Here is an 18,121-nt window from a genome sequence, read left to right on the forward strand (position 1 = left end):
ACTGAGGTATGAAGTCCGACACTCGATTTTTAGCCACCACATTCATGAGGAACATGGGTACACGGGGGGCGGTAGGTGGCGCTGGAGCAAGATGGCCGCACGGAGGTGAGGCTCCCGTAGGTCGGCCCGTCGATCCGCTGTTAACTCCTGATTACCGGATGATACCCCCTCCCAACTGCCTCTGTGGGATCCTGGTGACTTTTGACACCCTCGCTGCGAGTTTGCACGCTGAGAGCAGCGGAGCGCCGGAGCTGTGCCCCTGTCGGATTCTGGCCGGGGAGCTGCCCTGACTGCCGGGAGCTGTGCGGCGGAGTGCGAGCTGGCGGCTCCCACGTGGCGTGAAGGCCGTGGCCTGCGGGGACGCGCTGGACGCGCTGAAACCGGAAGGTGAGGGGCGCTCGACCTGGCGGAGCACCCCCGAGAGGACTGTGGAGACTGCCCATCCCTGCGGTGAGTGGACACCCTGTCTGTGACCACTGGCGGCCTCTGTAGCTGGCGGGTGCAGTGAAGGAGGAGGCTGACGCGGCTGTGACTGGCCTGGGAGGTGCGCTGCGACCACGAGAGACGCTGAAGCCTGATTGCTAGGGGAGGCAGCTGCTGCAAGCGCCCGAGCGGGGCGCTAGCTCGGAGGCGGCCTGCCTGGGGGACGCCGACTGGATCACCGGCAGCTTTCGCTGGACAGCGGGCTGGGCTATGAGAGGCCGCCTGTTAGGGGACCCCGGATTCTATTCGGATGTGTGAGAGTGGTGCTGAGAGAGGCACTGGGACCTCGCCTCCCCATCTGGCGGACCTGCGGGAGGGGTGAGCCGGAGCTGCTGAGGCGCTGCAGCCCCCACGGCCTTGCCCGGACACTACTACTGCGGATTGTGGCGAGGGGCCTGGCCTGACGGGGCCCGGATTTGCTGAGCAGAGAGGGGACGAGCCTTGTACACGTGCTGAGGGGCTGGCCTCGAGGATCCCGACGGGGGAGTGTTGCTGCTGGGGGTCCCGCTGAGAGGCTGGCGCAGACCACTGTCGGGGGGTGAGAGCGGCGGCCCAGAAATCATTGGGGGGCCTGGCTGGACCTGTTGGACATCTGGGGCTGCCCGTGACCTGTTGCCGCTGCCCGAGGATCCCTGAATACTTGCCCCTGCCTGCGGATAGGAGTGCTTTGATTGTGCCCGGAGCCATGGGTAAGCCCAGGACCAGGGTGGTTTCGAGCAGCGGGCCGGTGGGGGCGCCCTCTGGCTTGCCGCAGGGGGCGGCCGGGGACCCTGTGCAGCGGCAGCTGCAGGAAATCCTAGCAGCTATAACGGAGATGAAGACCACCCTCCACCAAGACATTGCGACGGTGTCGGTCGGGCTCGGCCTCCTGCGCGATGAGCACAAGAAACTAGCGGGACGGGTCAAAGACACTGAAACGCATCTAGCGGAATTGATGCCGGCTAAGGCGGAGGTGGCCCAGCAGTTGCACGAGCTCACGTCGAGGGTGACCACCCTGGAATGCCGGGCGGAGGATGCGGAAGGAAGGAACAGAAGAAACAACGTCCGGGTGGTGGGGCTGACGGAAGGCGTTGAGGAGAACGACATGGTGGGGTACCTTGAGTCCTGGCTTAAAATGGAAGTGGCCCCGGAGGAGTTGTCTGGCTTCTACACCCTGGAGCGGGCCCATAGGTTCCCGGCTCGTCCCCTGGCGCCGGGGAGGCCGCCGAGGCCGGTGATTGCCCGTCTACTCCACTACCGGGACCTGCTGCTGCAGAGGGCAAGAACAGTGGGTCCTTTTGTGGTGGGGAATAGCAGGGTGACGCTGTTCCCTGATTATACACTGGAGGTCCAGCGGCGGAGGGCCTCTTACTTGGAGGTCAAGAAAGCTCTGAGGGCGGCGAACTTGCAATATTCCCTCTTGTTCCCGGCGCGGCTCCGCGTGGTCCTTGAGGGAGCATCCCATTTTTTTGACTCACCTGTGGAGGCCTGGGAGTGGATGGAAAAGCATACGGGGGGACTGTCGACTGCAGACCGCTGTGGAAGGACGGCGCCCCGAGGAGGACGATCTGGAGGCTCTGTTCTGCGGCGACGACGACGGAGTGCCCAACAGGGACCCTCGACAGTGCAGGCGGAACTGGAACGGGCGGCGGCCTTGCGGGCGGTTGAGTCGGTGTCCGGCTCGCCTGGCCCACTGGTGCGGGCTGCGGAGGGGACTTCCGCGGAGGAATCAGCGGAGAGTGGAACGGATGACTCTTCGACCAGCAGTACGAGACTCCCGGTGGTCACGCCGCAGAGTGTGGACGACATAGTCTGACTTAGGGCTGAATCAGGTTTGGAATGGGTTGAGTCCCTTGCTGCAGTGCACTGGATCATGTGCGAGTTGGGAGGCTTTTGGGAGGGTGGTTTTTCTCTAGGCGGTTGATGATGGCTGGCTGATCGGGGTGTCCACCCTGGGCCAACTTTGTCCACCCTTGCCTCTGAAGTAGTCGGAGGGATGCGCAATCAGTTACAGGATGTTTGGATGGGTACTAGTTCGGAGGTAACTGTCCTTGGGAGGGGGGTTGGGGAGTTATGGGGTGTTTTTCGGGGTTTCCGGCATGACTGCAGTGAGCTGACCTTGAGACACTGGATGTATTACAAAACATGGCTACGCTGAATGACCTAAAGTGCATAACGTGGAATGTACGGGGCTTGCATACCATGAGCAGACGACATAAGATTCACGCATACCTGATCAGACGGGGGTGCATGAGGCGTTCCTCCAAGAGACGCATATTGCGGCTGGCGAGGGGTTGGCGCTCCGCCGCAGATGGAGGGGGCAGGTGTACCACACCTCCTTTTCGGCATTTGCACGAGGAGTGCTGGTGTGGATCAGGGCTGGTGTCCCCTTCCAGATGGCGCAACAGATCGTGGACCCGGAGGGGCGGTATGTGCTAGTGCAGGGAAGGCTAGATGGGCGCGACCTTACCCTGGGTAGTATTTACGCCCCGAATACTGGGCAACAGGCCTTCTTTGATTCACTATCCAGTAGGCTTTCCTTGTTCTTGACTGGCCCACTTATGCTTGGGGGTGATTTTAACTCGGTGACAGATGTTGCGCTTGACAGGTCCCACCCACCGCTTTTGATAGCGCCGTCTGTTGGGGCAGCCAGGGCCCGCGGTGCATGGCAGGCCAATTGGGGGTTGGTGGATACTTGGAGGGAGCGCCACCCGGACGAGAGGGATTACTCCTTTTTCTCCCCGATTCATGACTTGCATGTGCGGTTGGATGCAGTGCTTTGTTCCCCTGATGTACACGTGGCAGTCCAGAACAGCGAATATTTGTCCAGAACCTTGTCAGATCATAATCCCCTGTTGTTGCGGCTGCGTTGGGCCCCGCGGCGTCCGCCCGTGTCTGCGTGGCGGCTCAATCCGGAGCTGTTGGACGATCCGGTCTATCGAGATGCGATCGGCGAGGGGGTGTCTCTGTACTTCCGGGAGAATGAGGGCACTGCCTCCACACTGGCGGTGGAATGGGACGCCTTCAAGGTGGTAGCGAGGGGGCTCTGTATTGCGCAGAAAATAGGGGTGCGGAGGGACCTCCTGAAGGACATTGACGCCGCTGACCAGCGCCTGCGCGTCCTAGAGCGTGATCGCCCGGAACACCCGGAGAGGCAGGGGGACATATTGGAGGCCCGCGAGGCGGTGGCGGTGGGGGTGGAGAGGCTACGTTCCTACGACCATAAGCGATATCTGACCAGAGCTCATGCAGAGCGAGACAAGTCTGGTGCGTTGTTGGCGTGGCTTGCGAATCCCTTGAAGCAGTCGGGCCCTATCTTAGCGCTGACGGGCCCAACAGGGGAATTGTGTTATACCCAGCAAGGTATAAACTCCATATTCGCTGGCTACTACGAGACACTGTATACCAGTAGAGTAACCTTAGACGATGACCGGCTGGAGCATTTCCTAGTTGGTGGCGATTTGCCAGCCCTCAACAAAGGGGAGGCGGACATCTTGGGCCAGGAGGTTACGCTTGGGGAGGTCCGAGGGGCGATTAAGCATATGGCGCGGAAGAAGTCCCCCGGAGTGGATGGGCTCCCTATCGAATTTTAGGCGGCTTATGCGGATGTCTTGGCGCCTCGGCTGGTATCCCTCTATAATCAGTCACGGGCTGCGGGCAGGCTCCCTGCTACGATGCGGGAGGCGCGGATTGTGCCTTTGTTGAAGCCTGGGAAGTCCCCCTCTGATGTGGCCGCATACCGCCCGCTGGCAATGCTCACCGCCGATTATAAGATCTTAAGTCGGATATTGGCCTCTCGGCTTCTGCCCTACATGACTCGGCTGGTGCACGGAGATCAAGCAGGGTTCATCCCCAGGCTTGATACGGCCGGTAATGTACGGCGTCTCCTACGTGTGATAGAGGCTATGTCGAATAGTTCGCAAACTGCCACCATTTTCTCGGTCGACATGGAAAAGGCCTTTGACAGCTTGGAATGGCTGTATTTGTACCCGGTTCTGCGTGCCTTTGGCCTGGGGGGATCGCTTTGTGTCTTGGACGGAGCTGTTATACAGGGGATCCACGGCCCGAACTAGAACGGGGGGGGACTGGTGTCCCCCCCCGTGCGCAGTGGGCAGGGGAACACGCCAAGGGTGCCCCTTATCGCCACTGCTGTTCGCGCTAGCCATAGAGCCGCTGGCGGCTCAGGCCCGAAGGGGAGGCTGGTTCGAAGGCCTCCGGGTGAACGATGATACCCACTATATCGCGTTATATGCGGATGACCTCCTCCTCTTTTTAAGCAATACCCAGAGTGATCTGGAGGGAGCCAAGAGATTGCTGGGTTGTCTGGAGGACTTGGCAGGCCTGAAGGTGAATTGGGCTAAGTCGTGCCTCTTCCCCGCTTCCAGAAAGACGGGAGGTCCCTGCTCTACGGAGGGGGTCAGCTGGGAATATACTTGCATAACATATTTGGGGACGCGCATTTATCATGACCGCGCGGACCTAGTGGAGGGTAACATCGGCAGGGCGGTGCGTGGCCTTCGAGGTACTATGGACTTCTGGCAGACGTTGCCACTCTCCCTGATGGGACGAGTGGCTCTTATCAAGATGGTGGCACTCCCTCGGCTACTATATTACTTCAGGACGCTGCCAGTCTGGGTCCCGGCATTGACGTTTAAACGGCTCCAGCAGTTGATCACGGGGTTCTTATGGAACTCTGGCCGACGTCGGGTAGCTTTGCACAAGCTGATGAGACCGCGGGGGGAGGGCGGCCTGGCTGTACCCGATCTAGAGACTTATTACTTAGCTGCTCAATTGCAGTGGCTGACCCAGGCCGTGGCTCGAGAGTTCAGGGGAATCGGCGAGGGGGCGGATTCCGGCCCCTATCCTGGCAAAGATAATCCTGCAGCAGCCGCTCCGCGTGGGGGATTTGCCTGCTGAGATACAGACTTTTCGGCAGTGTTGGTCCAGGAGTCAGCAGAGAGCGCGGATCGCCCGTCCTTATGCGCCCGAGATACCTCTATTGATGTGCCAGCAGCTTCCTCATGGGGGCAACTGGGCGGCGTTGTCGGGATGGTGCGACGCGGGGTTGATGACGATAGGGGATCTATACGAGGATGGTGTGCTTCTGCCTTACGACTCTGTTCGTGAGCGTTATGGACTGCCATGTGGGGATTTCCTGCTTCACTCGGCCCTGGTGTCGGCTATTCAGCGTCGGTGGCGGAGTGGCTTGTCGGAGCCACAGACCTCCATCTCTTGCCAGTATGTGGTATTGGCGACGGGCATACTCAAAGCGGTTACGTGTTTATATCGGCGGATGACGACGGAAAGACTGACCCCTCTTGACAGGTTAAAGCAGCGCTGGGAGGAGGATCTTGAATGGGTTATTCCTGACAGAGTGTGGGCCGAATTGCTAGATCGCCCTTGGAAATGTTCTAGGAATGCTCGTTTTCAGCAGATTCAATTCTTTATTTTGCACCGGGCTTATCTTACCCCAGCCAAGGTTCAGAGTTATATCCATACTCTCACGGCGCCCTGCCCCCGCTATCGGATGGAGGGTGCTGATCTCTGCCACATGCTTTGGGGTTGCCCTCAGATTAGGGACTACTGGCGGGGGGTGTGGACATTACTATGCACTATTACGGACAGGGAGATTGACTTTGGTATCAGCCCGAGCTTACTGCATTGGTTTCCCCACACCTCCAAGAATAAACTGACTAGTAAATTTATTGACCTAGGGTTGGTATTAGCCAAGCGGGAAATAACTGCTAACTGGAAGCTGCAACGAGGACCACGTTTGCAGAAGTGGAGGGCAGAGTTCACTCGGTGGGCGGACTGCGAGGCGGTCCTTCGAACGCAGTCGGCTACCCGGGCTCATAGTGATAAGGCGTTGGAGTCGGCCCGAGCATGGGGTGTATTGGTGGAACTCTTGAAAGTTGCTGACCCTGTAGGGGGTGGGGCCTCTGATGCAGAGATCGGGCAGGCCCCGGCCTCCCCTGCATCTGATTAGGGAAGAGCTTTGGGATTAGGAAATAGCACAACTGGGTGGTCGGTGGTCCTGGGTTGGGAAGGTCAGGGATGTAGAGTCCAAGACTTGAGTGTCTTGCCATGTATCCTGTCAAGCAGTCATGCCGGTGGGGGGGGTGGGTGTAGGGGGGTGGTCGGGGGGAGGGTTGTAGCATGGGGTAGTTGTTTAAATCTTGTTTGGTTGCTCCAATTACACGGGGGTACCTCCTGCATGGGGACTCCGCGTTCTGCGAGTATATGGTATGCCTACGGGTGGACGTCGGGTGGCGGGCTTCTAAGGATTATCCTGCAAGGTTGCTGGGGGGGCAACGCTTTACACCATATATTGCGGACTCATAAATGGGACGTTTATGTGATGGGAGTTGTATATTGACATGCCCAGGCAAGGGATAGTTGTTGATTGTACTGCTTTTTGAGTGTTTAAATGCAAATAAAAATATTTACCAAAAAAAAAAAAAATGAGGAACATGGGTACACACGTACACTTGCTGCCTACACTCTGGACAGGATTTGAAGGCCAAAGATTTAAGGGGGAAATCATTTTGAAAAACATCTATTGGAAAAAGGTGGTAAATCAGTGACACGTTTGACTAGTGTCTGCATTCTGGTTTCAGTAGCTCGGGAAAAGGGGAAACATCACAAGCACCGGAACTACCTTTATTGACTAGATGCATCACCCTCGAGGATAACTTCTCGGATGACTAGTGCCACAGCATATGGTTGTCCTGTTTTTACCATTTTTCCATCCAGTGGAAAATCTTTATGTTGTACTATCAGAAGAAAAAAAGGCAAAAAGTCTATGCATACTAATGCTGACTAGAATAGTGGTATTATAATCCAATGTTTTGGTTGATCCCTAGGGGAATATTCCTGTTCCAATAGACATAATAGCCCAGGCTCCCACAGGGTTAAAGGGCAATCCTGATTACACAACACATAGTGCCACAGTGGTGTTATCTAGTGCCAGAGACATGGCTAGGAAACGGTTCCGGATCCAGTCAGATCCCTCATCATGAAGTATCTTCAGGCAGCAACCAGAATTAGTGTCCTTTCTGTTCTACTTCTTGCACCAAATAATATGTCTTTCTATGTGTTACTATATTAAATGTTAGGAGTCCAGTAATGTTTTTTTCAGTGTTTATCTTGAAAAATCGAAGCGTCCAGTGTTGTGACCAAAGTACATAGGATTTAAGATTGGGATTTAGCCTTAACTACCCAGTATGAGTAGATCTACTCTGTGATCCACATAAAATGTTGCATTGTACCAGTATCTAGGCATACTGAGTTAAATATCTTGTGTTGTAGTGCATGTGTTTCATGGGGCTTCATGCCCATCAGGTTTCACTCAATCTTTCTTCCTCGTATAGTCAATGAAGTAAGCACCAATGATTTGCATAATCTATTATTTACAATGCTACATTAAAGCAGGCCAGGGTCTACATAAACAGATTAGTTAATGTATAGTATTAGAATTTCAGCTAGGACAACATTCTTATTTTAGGAATAGTAACACTAACTGCAATTAAAATGTAGTGTAATGAAGCGTTTATACCAAAGTAACTTTACAGTTGCCACGTTTGCATATCATTTTTATTATTTTACTTGATTTGCAATATGAATTACAATTATTTAGATTTACAAAATTCTATAAAACCAAATTAAAAGTACACACTATCTGGACACATCAGTCATCAAGAGGCTGCTAACATGCAATTATTTGAATGGCATGATTAATCTCTTAGTGCCTGGGTAGTATCTGGGTATTTCTTTGCAATACTTTTTCTTGGCCCTGGGAATGGATATGACCAAGTCTGAAACTCTCCACAAATGCATTGAGAAAGGTGTCTGGCAATCATACTGATCAGTAGCCTTCTGTCTCTATGTTGTGTGTCCACTACTTAAAGAATGGTTGCGATTGGCCAGTCACAGATCACCCATAGTAGGTCTGAGAATACTGTAAAGGAGTTGTTGATCAAAAGGATTTGTGCAGACCCACCATTCAACAGCCTAGGTCTGATAGCAAAATTGGATGAAGTAGGTCATCTATCCTTAGCCTGACTGATTTTTATTTAGTTTGATTCTGTGCCAAATTTCGTATTGCCTGGAAAATGACGATGTAGGAAAGTCATTTTCCAGGCAATACGAAATTTGGCACGGAATCAAACTACATAAAAATGAGTCTGGCTAAGGATAGATGATATATATTATATATATATATAAATAATAGGTTCCAGGCACGTGTCTCACTGTCCCCTTTTGGTTGGACTTATTAGTGAAGACCATGTTCTCGCAGCTATTTTGGTCTCTGCTTGATAGTGTGTTGCAATACCTCTGTTTACTGATTCATTGCCATTAGAGGAGATGTGATAAGGAGGGGACACGGAGACAGTGCCATACAGGCTGTTCTGTTTGTGTCATTCGTCAGAAGAGTACATTATTCATGAGAAGTGTAGCCCCTTATATTGCCTTACTATTATTTATATATTTAAAATTAAATATAATTTACACTTTTATTTTACATTATATAAAGTACTTGCCACAGTGCATAGATTTTTTCTTTAAACTTAAGTGAAGTACATATTCATTTGTCTGCTCGTGTACTAGTCCTATGATACCACTTGTTAGACATCTGCATTATTTTCCTTCACTGATGGCTGTCAGTCTACAGTGATATCACTAATGGGCGAACGCCTGGAGTATTCTAACTGGCGCACTTTGTCATGAAGTGAAGTCCCTGGTAAATCTTGGTCTGGAGGTGACGTTACAGAAGCACATCAGCTAGAAAAGCTGTCAAAGTTGGGAGTCAGTCTTGAGTGACGTCACTGGAGTGGTGGTGGAGTGAACTATTTTTATGCACCAGTTAATCTAGGGTGATATCCTAGTAGGCGTCAGCTGCAATTGGTGGCACGATGTCACAGGTAGGTTTCTGTTTGGCATGGTGTAATTATGAGCATTTGTCAGCTTGCAATTGGTGCACTAATGGGCATCAATTCTAAGTGAAGTCAGTGGTGGCCGTGAGCATGGAAGTCACTCTAAATTGTATGTCAAATGGCCAGGAATATCAAGGATAAATATGATATGGAAATGAGTAATGTTCAGCTACCGAAGCCTTTAGTCTCTATAGCCACAAGTGCACCTTGGGCTCCATGCTATCATGATGAAAAGGGTGTGCACGTTGATTATGTGGTCTCTGGGTAGACCATGAAGAGGATGCAGTGCTATTGCTGGTTCTCGTCCTTCTTTTCCAGTATCGGCAGCAGAAGATAACTTGTTCTTATGGAAGTGAAGCACTGTCCAGGTCTTCCATGATGATGGCAATAGTGTGATAAACTTCTTTAGCCTGTAAAGAAAGGACAAAGAGAAACTAGTCATCAGACTGTTTTTACTTTCAATGTTTGATACTTAACCATCTGCGCATAAAATCAGTGACTTTAGTAGGGCCACTGCTAACAAAAAATAACCTTGAAGGATTATCATGGGGCTGAATGTGTATACTAAGGCTCAAACAAAGCTGGAAGTGCAGGAGTACAGAGATAATCCTGCAGACTTAGGAGTGCAGGCGTGTATGGAACCATGCGCAGAGCTGGGAGGGATGAAGCATTGTTAAGCTCTCTCAGTTTTTTAAACTAAACTTTTATTTATGCTTTTGACAAAAACATATTGCAATATGCATCATTCATGGACCTCCATGACTCATATACAATGCAAAGTTGCTATTTATGTGCCTTCACTAGCCACCTCTGTCCCACCCACCCACCAGCAAATCTCTGGTCATTGATGAACAGTCCAAGTCATCAGCCAAATACTCATCCATGCGGACCATTTTCATCCGTATTTCCTCTGTTACAGCCTGCTCCATTAGGTCTCTCTCCCAGGGTTTAATATCTAGGACTGTCTCCCTCAGCCATCTGATTGCTGTTCGCCTTCAAGCCAGCCCCAACAATGCGAACCCTTTGCTCTATATATATATATATATATATATATATATATATATATATAGGCTCTTCCCCCTGGACAACGGTCTGTCCAGTAAGCAGTGGTGGGAGGTGGGGTGGGGGCGCTGAAGGACTGATCGATGGACAGTCCACATCTGCCCAGTAGCCCTGTAACCGTCCACGCCAAGCAAGATAATTACCTTCAGTAACAATGTATCTGGTAGAGACACAGTCTAGCCGCAGATTCCTTAACTTAGAATATCCCCAGGCATCAGACTGGATCCGGAAAACGTTTCACCAGCAATACCTCTGCATGTCAAGGAGGGCGGCGTCGCCCTGCTCCGTCCTGACGTCGTCCATGGAAGTGACGTGAATGGAGCCATATAAGACCCCACGGCATGCTGACGTCAGTTTCTACAGAGAAAGGTTTCCGCGCCACAACGCGAAGCCACGACAAAAACTGTGAGAGTATAGGTGTGTAAAAAAAGATCAAAAACCTTTGAAACAACAATGATAAGAAATCAAACAATGAGAAACAACACCATGTTGAAAGAGTACTCAACACTGGAAGGGACTGAAGGGAGCGAACAAAGCACCCGCCCCAGCAAAAGTCCCATCAATGAGTCGTGCCCCCCTTAAAAGGACACGGGAGTGGTAACGAATGGCATGACAAACGAAGGACAGTATGCAACCACAGGCTGTTACTGTATGAAACAGCCTGTAACCACAGGATGTAAGTGTAAGGGACCACAAGACCTGAACAATATGACTCATGGCAAGTGACCAGAAATGAACAACAGAATGTGCACCACACCCCCCACAGTGACCTATGACCTGTAGCATAGTCAAGTAGAATCGCAACTGGGATAAAGAAACCCCAAAGTAATAGGGAGAAACAAACTAGGGCAGAGGGAGGGTAGAAGAACATGAGAATCTCCACGTCGGAAGAACGTTGAAAAACACAAAGCAGAGCCACCCAAGAACGAGAATGGTTGGAAAACTAACGTGCCAAAACAGAATGACACACCTTGCCACGGAGGTAGGGGAACTAGAGCACACCTCAGGAAGACCAAGGCCGCCTGTAGGGAGCCAAGGTGGTAAAATCCCACCTAGAAGGTCCTCGCAGAACGGGGAGGATGGTTGGGCATTAAGGAATCTGCGGCTAGACTGTCTCTACCAGATACATTGTTACCGACGGTAAGTAACTTGTTTATCTGATAGACATCTAGCCGCAGATTCCTTAACTTGGAATAGATACCAAAGCTATACCAATAGGAGGAGGGTCTACGACCGAAAACCACCAAGTGTCCAAAAGACATAGTCGGTCAAAAACAGTGACTGAAACAAGGTGGGGGCCGCAATGCCAGCGTGGCTGACACCAAACCAATAAAGCTCAGCATTGCCAGCGGAGCTGACTTCAGACCAAGAAGCTCAGAGGGAGCATGAGCAGGGAAAGCAAAGTACCACAAGTCCACTGTCGGTCAGACAGGAACAAACTAAATCACAGAAACAGAAAGGTCAGTGCACAATGCCATAACTTCTACAAAAAGAGGGAAACTGTGGATACAGTATCTGCCTGTGGATTCCTCACCTTGCGAATATCCCCTGCGCCAGAATTCCGCGGAAACTTTTTTCCCAGCTCTCCACGCCGACGAGGTCGTCACAATACCACGGCTCCGCTCGCGACTCCGTATGACATCACTGGAGCCATAAGAGAGCCTCGTCGGTGTGATGACGTCAGTTCCATCCATTTTTTCTGTGCCTCAGAGGCAAACAGGAGGACCGACAACAGATTCAAAGTATACACAGTACACAATATTCAAACAAATACACATAGTGTAAAATGAAAAGTTAAGCCAAAGAGTGAAAGCATTTCCTATAAACCTCACAAATGCAAATAGAAGAAATAAATGCAAAACAAACATTTAATTTTTTTTAAACAAAGCCATCTTTAAGGTATACAAGGGTGGACATCAGGGAGGAGGGTGGGTCAGTGAGGAATCCACAGGCAGATACTGTATCCACCAGAAAAAGAGTTACCGACGGTAAGTAATTTGTTCTTCTGATGGATACATCTGCCTGTGGATTCCTCACCTTATGTATAGATTCCCACAGCAGTCCCACTCCCGGAGGAGGGTGTCACCCTTTTATACCAAAAAGTCCTGCAGGACAGAGCGCACAAAGCAGCCCTCCCTCCTCATTTCGGAGTCCAAACTTTGCGAAAGTGTGGAGGGAGGCCCAAGTCACTGCCTTATGAATGTCCACTACAGGTACACTTCTGGCCAAAGCGGAAGTTGATGACTTGGCCCTGGTAGAATGAGCTCTAATAACTTCAAGAGGCTCCTTACCAGCCAGGGCGTAGCAAATCTTGATACACAAGATGATCCATCTGGAAAGAGTGCGCTTGTGCACAGCCTTGTCCTTTATGCGTCCAACATAGCCCACAAGGAGCTGATCATCCAATCGCAAGTCTTTAGTCCTATCCAAATAAAAGCTCACCGCTCTTTTTGGATACAGGCGATAAAGTGTCTCCTCCTCCTTGGAAGGGGGAGGATAAAATACAGGAAGAGGTATGGACTGTCCTAGATGGAAGGGATTAACCACCTTAGGCAGAAAAGCAGCCCTGGTCCTGAGAACCATCCTTTCAGCATGAATGGTCAAAAACTGAGGTTTTGAACTAAGAGCCTGAAGCTCACTCACCCTCCTTGCTGAGGTAATAGCCACAAGAAAGACCGTTTTAAAAGACTGAAGTCTCAAAGGACAACTATGTAAGGGTTCAAACGGGGAACCAATCAAGAAAGTTAAAACAAGATTTAAATCCCTTTGAGGCATAACAAAAGGAGTGGGCAGAAACCTATTGATAAGGCCCTTAATAAATCTCAAAACAATGGGAGACTTAAATAAAGACAGCTGATTCGGCAAACAAAGAAACACCGATAAAGCCGACAAATAGCCCTTAACATTAGCCACAGCACAACCCTGCTGGGCCAAATACAGCGAAAACTGAAGAATATCTGACAAGTGGGCCTTTAAAGGATCAACGGATCTCTCCCCATACCACTGAACAAACCAGGACCATTTAGAGGAGTAAATAGACTTAGTGGAGTGTCGCTGGATGATAAAATAACATACACCACATCCGGAGGGAGAGAGAAGGAACTCAGGTTGCCCCGTTCAATCTCCAGGCATGAAGGTGCAGGCTCTGGAGGTGGGGGTGTAAAACCTGCCCCTGCGAGAGGAGATCTGCCCTGAGAGGGAGAGAGAGCGGAGTGTACGATGAGAGATGAAGTAGATCTGTGTACCACACCCTTCTTGGCCAATCCGGAGCGATCAATATAACTTGGGCCCGGTCTTGGCGAATTTTCCTCAGAACCCGAGGAATCAAGGGTATGGGAGGAAAGGCGTAAAGGAGCTGTGAACTCCAATCCAACTGAAACGCGTCCCCAAGCACCCCCTGCATTGGAAACTGCAGAACAACGGGCAGTGCGCATTCCCCTGAGTGGCAAACAGGTCCAACCAAGGGGATCCCCACATCTCGAAGATGTGATAGACCACCTGCGGATGAAGCCGCCACTCGTGATCAGCTGAGTAGTGCCAACTGAGACTGTCCGCACAAACATTCAGCACATCGGCTAGATGATTTGCAAACACACAAATCTGATGGTTCTGAGCCCAGGACCAGAGTCGCAGAGCCTCTCGACAAAGAGGAAACGACCCTGCACCTCCCTGTTTTTTGATGTACCACATCAGAGTAATGTTGTCCGTCAGGACTTGAACCGACTGACCACGAAGGGAAGGAAGGAAAGCCTTTAGTGCCAAACATGTCCCCCGCAATTCCAGAAGGTTGATGTGAAGCAACCTTTTTCTCTGGAGACCAAAGACCTTTGACCTCCAGATGAGCACCCCACCCTAGAGTGGAGGCATCCGTGATCACTGTGGCCACCAGCGGAGGAGGCTGAAAGGGCTTTCCTTGAGACAGGTTGCCCTGCACACTCCACTAAGCCAGCTCCGCTGCAGAGTCTCTAGAGATTCTGACTGACTCTCTGAGATCTCCTTTGTGTTGATACCACTGCCTGTGGAGGCACCACTGGAGTGCCCTCATGTGCCAGCGTGCATGACTGACCAACAGTATGCAGGAAGCGAACAGCCCGAGCAGGCGTAGGACCCTCAGGACCGGAACAACCGCTCCATCGTAAAACAAAGGAATCTTCTCCTGAATGTCTAGAATTATCTGTAGAGGTGGAAAAGCTCAACACAGTAGTATCCAGTACCACCCCTATGAACAGGTTGCGCTGAGAGGGCACAAGGTGATATTTGGGCACATTTATTGAACAGCCCAATTTGAACAGCAGCTGAGTTGTTACTCGCAGATGATGAAGCACCATCTCTGGAGACTCCGCTTTGAGCAGCCAGTCATCCAGATAAGGGAAAACTGGAATCCCTGACCTTCTGAGATGAGCTGCAACCACCGCCATCACCTTTGTGAAGACTCGAGGTGCAGTATTAAGACTAAACGGTAGGACCGCAAACTGGTAGTGCTGCGACCCTACCGTAAAACGGAGATACTCCTGTGCGACTTCAGGATGGGGATGTGAAAATATGCATCCTGTAAATCGATCAACACCATCCTGTCCTCTTGCTGTAGCGCCAGAAGAACCTGAGCAAGGGTCAGCATCTTGAATTTCTCCTGTTTCAGGTAAAAATTCAAGACCCTGAGGTCCAGAATCGGATGTAACCTGCCATCCTTCTTGGGGATCAGGAAATACTGGGAGTGACCCCTTTCCTGCTCCAGAACCACCTCTATCGCACCTTTTTGTAATAAAGCAAGGACCTCCTTCTGTAGAAGAAGAAAAAGGTCCTCCGAACAAAAACTTTGTCAAGGAGGGCAAGGAGGAGGACGAAATTCCCGAAAGGGAAGGGCGTACCCATTTTCTACAGGGTTTAAAACCCAGAGGTCTGACGTGACCGATTTCCAACCCTGTAGAAAGTGAGACAACCGACCCCCTACAGGACCCATATGATCCAGGATAGGGGATCTAGGGCTGCTTCCCTGCGTTACCAGGGGAGGTAGAAGAAGAGACGGAGAGATTGCGGGCTGACCCACTTTGGCGACCTCTGGTTCTTCCTCTATAGGACTTATAAAGAGGATTTTGCTGCTGTTGCAGCTGAGGTTGTCGCAAGCTACGAAAGGAAGACCTTCCAGACCCTCGGTACTTCTTATAACCAAACCCCCTTGACTGGATTTCGCCATGGCTTTGCTATCTTTGAACCGTTGAAGAGCAGAATCAGCCTTCTCACCAAAAAGGTTTGAACCATCAAAGGGCAAATCAAGAAGGGTAGCCTGTACGTCTGGGGAAAAACCATAGGATCTAAGCCAAGCCTGTCTCCTGGTAACTATGGAGGAACTCATAACCCTGGCCACTGAATCAGCTGTATCCAGGCCAGACTGTATAACCTGTCGAGCAGCAGCCAGAGCATCCAACAGAACCTCCATAAAATTTCCTCGCTCTTCATCAGGCAACCTGGGCACCAATTGCTTAGCTGAATCCATCTAAGCATGTATGTAACAACCCAACAAATAAGTAGCATTGGTTGATTTTAGTGCCATGCTTGAGGAAGAAAAGACCTTTTTAGCCGATTGCTCCAACTTTTTAGAGTCCCTGTCGGCAGGAGCCTGAGGAACTGTGCCTGAAGATTGTTTAGAACAGGACGCTTGCACCACCAGACTTTCCGGAGACGGATGTGTAGAAAGCAAGGGAGAGTCCCCTGGAGCAGATCTATATCTCCTTGCCACAGATTTAGATACAGCAGGAGAAGAAAGTGGTTTACGCCACACTTTCAGAATAGGCTCAGTTAAGGCTTCATTAAAAGGCAACAACGGCTCAACTATTGAAGAAGGCGAATGCAAAACTTCAGTGAGCATATTCGGCTTGTATTCAGCAGTAGGTAGTTGCAAGTCTTAAAAGCTCCGCAGCCTTTCTGATAACGGTATGATATGGAGCTACCTCTTGAGGTGGAGAAGCCCTTGAAGAAGAAAGCTCCCACTCTGGGGAGGTGTCAAGGCCACTTGCCTACTGAATTCCTTAAAAATCGACAGATTCCTCTATCTCACCCTCTTCAACCTCCTTTCCCTGATACTGTTCCTCCTCCAACAGTCTCTGCACCTCTGTCCTCGAGTGAAACCTCAGTTGTGGCATCGGCGGTGCCACACGCTGCGCCGACAGCTCCGGAGCCGAAGGAGGATCCGAAGGTGGAATCGGCACCGTACGAGGCCGAGAGGAAAGCCCACCAGACGGCACCGGGGACTCCATATACGGCGTTGAAAATCTCAGAGACGGAAACTGCCATGACGGCGCCGTCGGCATGAAAGGCACGAAGGGTTCCTGGACATAATGCTGAGGCACGCCCAAATTGAAGGCCAGCGGACCCACAGGACCCAAAGGTGCTCTGGAGGGGAAGGCTGCCTTGGCAAATACGCCATGCATTGCATTTAGAAAATGCATAGGATCTGAACCTGGGGTAGGAAATTGAGGATACGGAGTCGAGTCAGCATCCACATGAGGAGCATCCGACACCGGAACTGCCGAATCCACTGTCCGAGCCACAGGTTCAGTCTCGAGTACAGGAGAAGGATCATCCTGAACTGGTGAGCCCCTCGGCGTTGACGACCGCGCCGGAGTACCTTCTAGAGAAGGAGATCTTTCCGAAGTCACCTGAGGAGATGGCGAAGGAGACAAAGTCTTTCTGATGACCTCGAGGAGCCAGAGAAGGTGATCTCGAAGTCTTCCCCTACGACGAACGGTGCCGAGAGCCATGTCTCCTATTCTTTTGCTTCCTCGACTTCAAAGCATGCGAAGTTGACAACTTCGATCTTTTTCGCCCTCTCTTTTCCTTCTTTGCTTTAGACATAAAGCACAAGTTACTTACCTTCGGTAACAATATAGCTGTAAGAAACATTAGTAGTGATAGATTCCTTATCTTAGAATTACCCCCAGGCGTCAGACTGGATCCGTAAAGTTTTCGTCAGCATTACCCCTGCGTGTCGGTAGGTGTCGTCATGCGGCACCGCGTGCGTTGTTGGCATCGTCGGCGCCGAGATGACGTCGCGGGAGCTACTTAGATGCGCCCACGCACGCTGACATCAGTTCTGCACATGAATTTCCGTGCCAGGAGCGCAAAGCCATGCAAGAAACTGACCACTGGTGCCATGAAACTAGGGCCCTGAAAGGGATAACCTTAACACTAGAAATCAGTTCGTAGAACAGGGAGGATGGGTGGGTGGTAAGGAATCTATCACTACTAATGTTTCTTACTGATATATCGTTATTGAAGGTAAGTAACTTGTGCATCTGAAAGAAACACGTTAGTGTTAGATTCCTTACCTTAGAATAGTTACCCCAGCAATACCAACCACGGTGGTGGGTCTGCGAACCAAGATCACACCAGAAAATCCTATAGAACAGAACGGCCAAAGAAGCCGTCTCTTCGGATTTGGCTGTCCAGACAATAATGCTTGGTAAACGTGTGCAGCTAGGCCCACGTAGCTGCCTGACAGATGTCATGCAAGGTAACTCCCGTCCCAAAGCAGTAGTGGCTGCCATCGCCCTGGTAGAATGAGGGCGCAGCCCCACCGGAGGCTCCTTTTTAGCCAAAGAATAACAAGCCTTTATGCACAGAATGACCCACAGAGAGATGGTCCACTTGTGCACGTTCCGAACTTT

General features: G+C 51.0%; 1 protein-coding gene across 1 annotated transcript in view; it reads right to left on the reverse strand.

The window, feature by feature from the left end:
* Positions 1-8,037: 8,037 nt before the first annotated feature.
* Positions 8,038-18,121, reverse strand: part of MYO15B (myosin XVB) — a 1,465,505-nt gene continuing 1,455,421 nt past the window's right edge. Inside the window, exon 58 of the mRNA XM_085614939.1 lies at positions 8,038-9,805. Within this exon, the coding sequence (XP_085471065.1) occupies positions 9,740-9,805 (66 nt within the window). The 3' untranslated portion in view covers positions 8,038-9,739. The remainder of the gene's footprint in view (positions 9,806-18,121) is intronic.

This window comes from Triturus cristatus, chromosome 7 (genome assembly GCF_964204655.1).
Source record: "Triturus cristatus chromosome 7, aTriCri1.1, whole genome shotgun sequence".
In the NCBI taxonomy this organism is placed as follows: domain Eukaryota; kingdom Metazoa; phylum Chordata; class Amphibia; order Caudata; family Salamandridae; genus Triturus; species Triturus cristatus.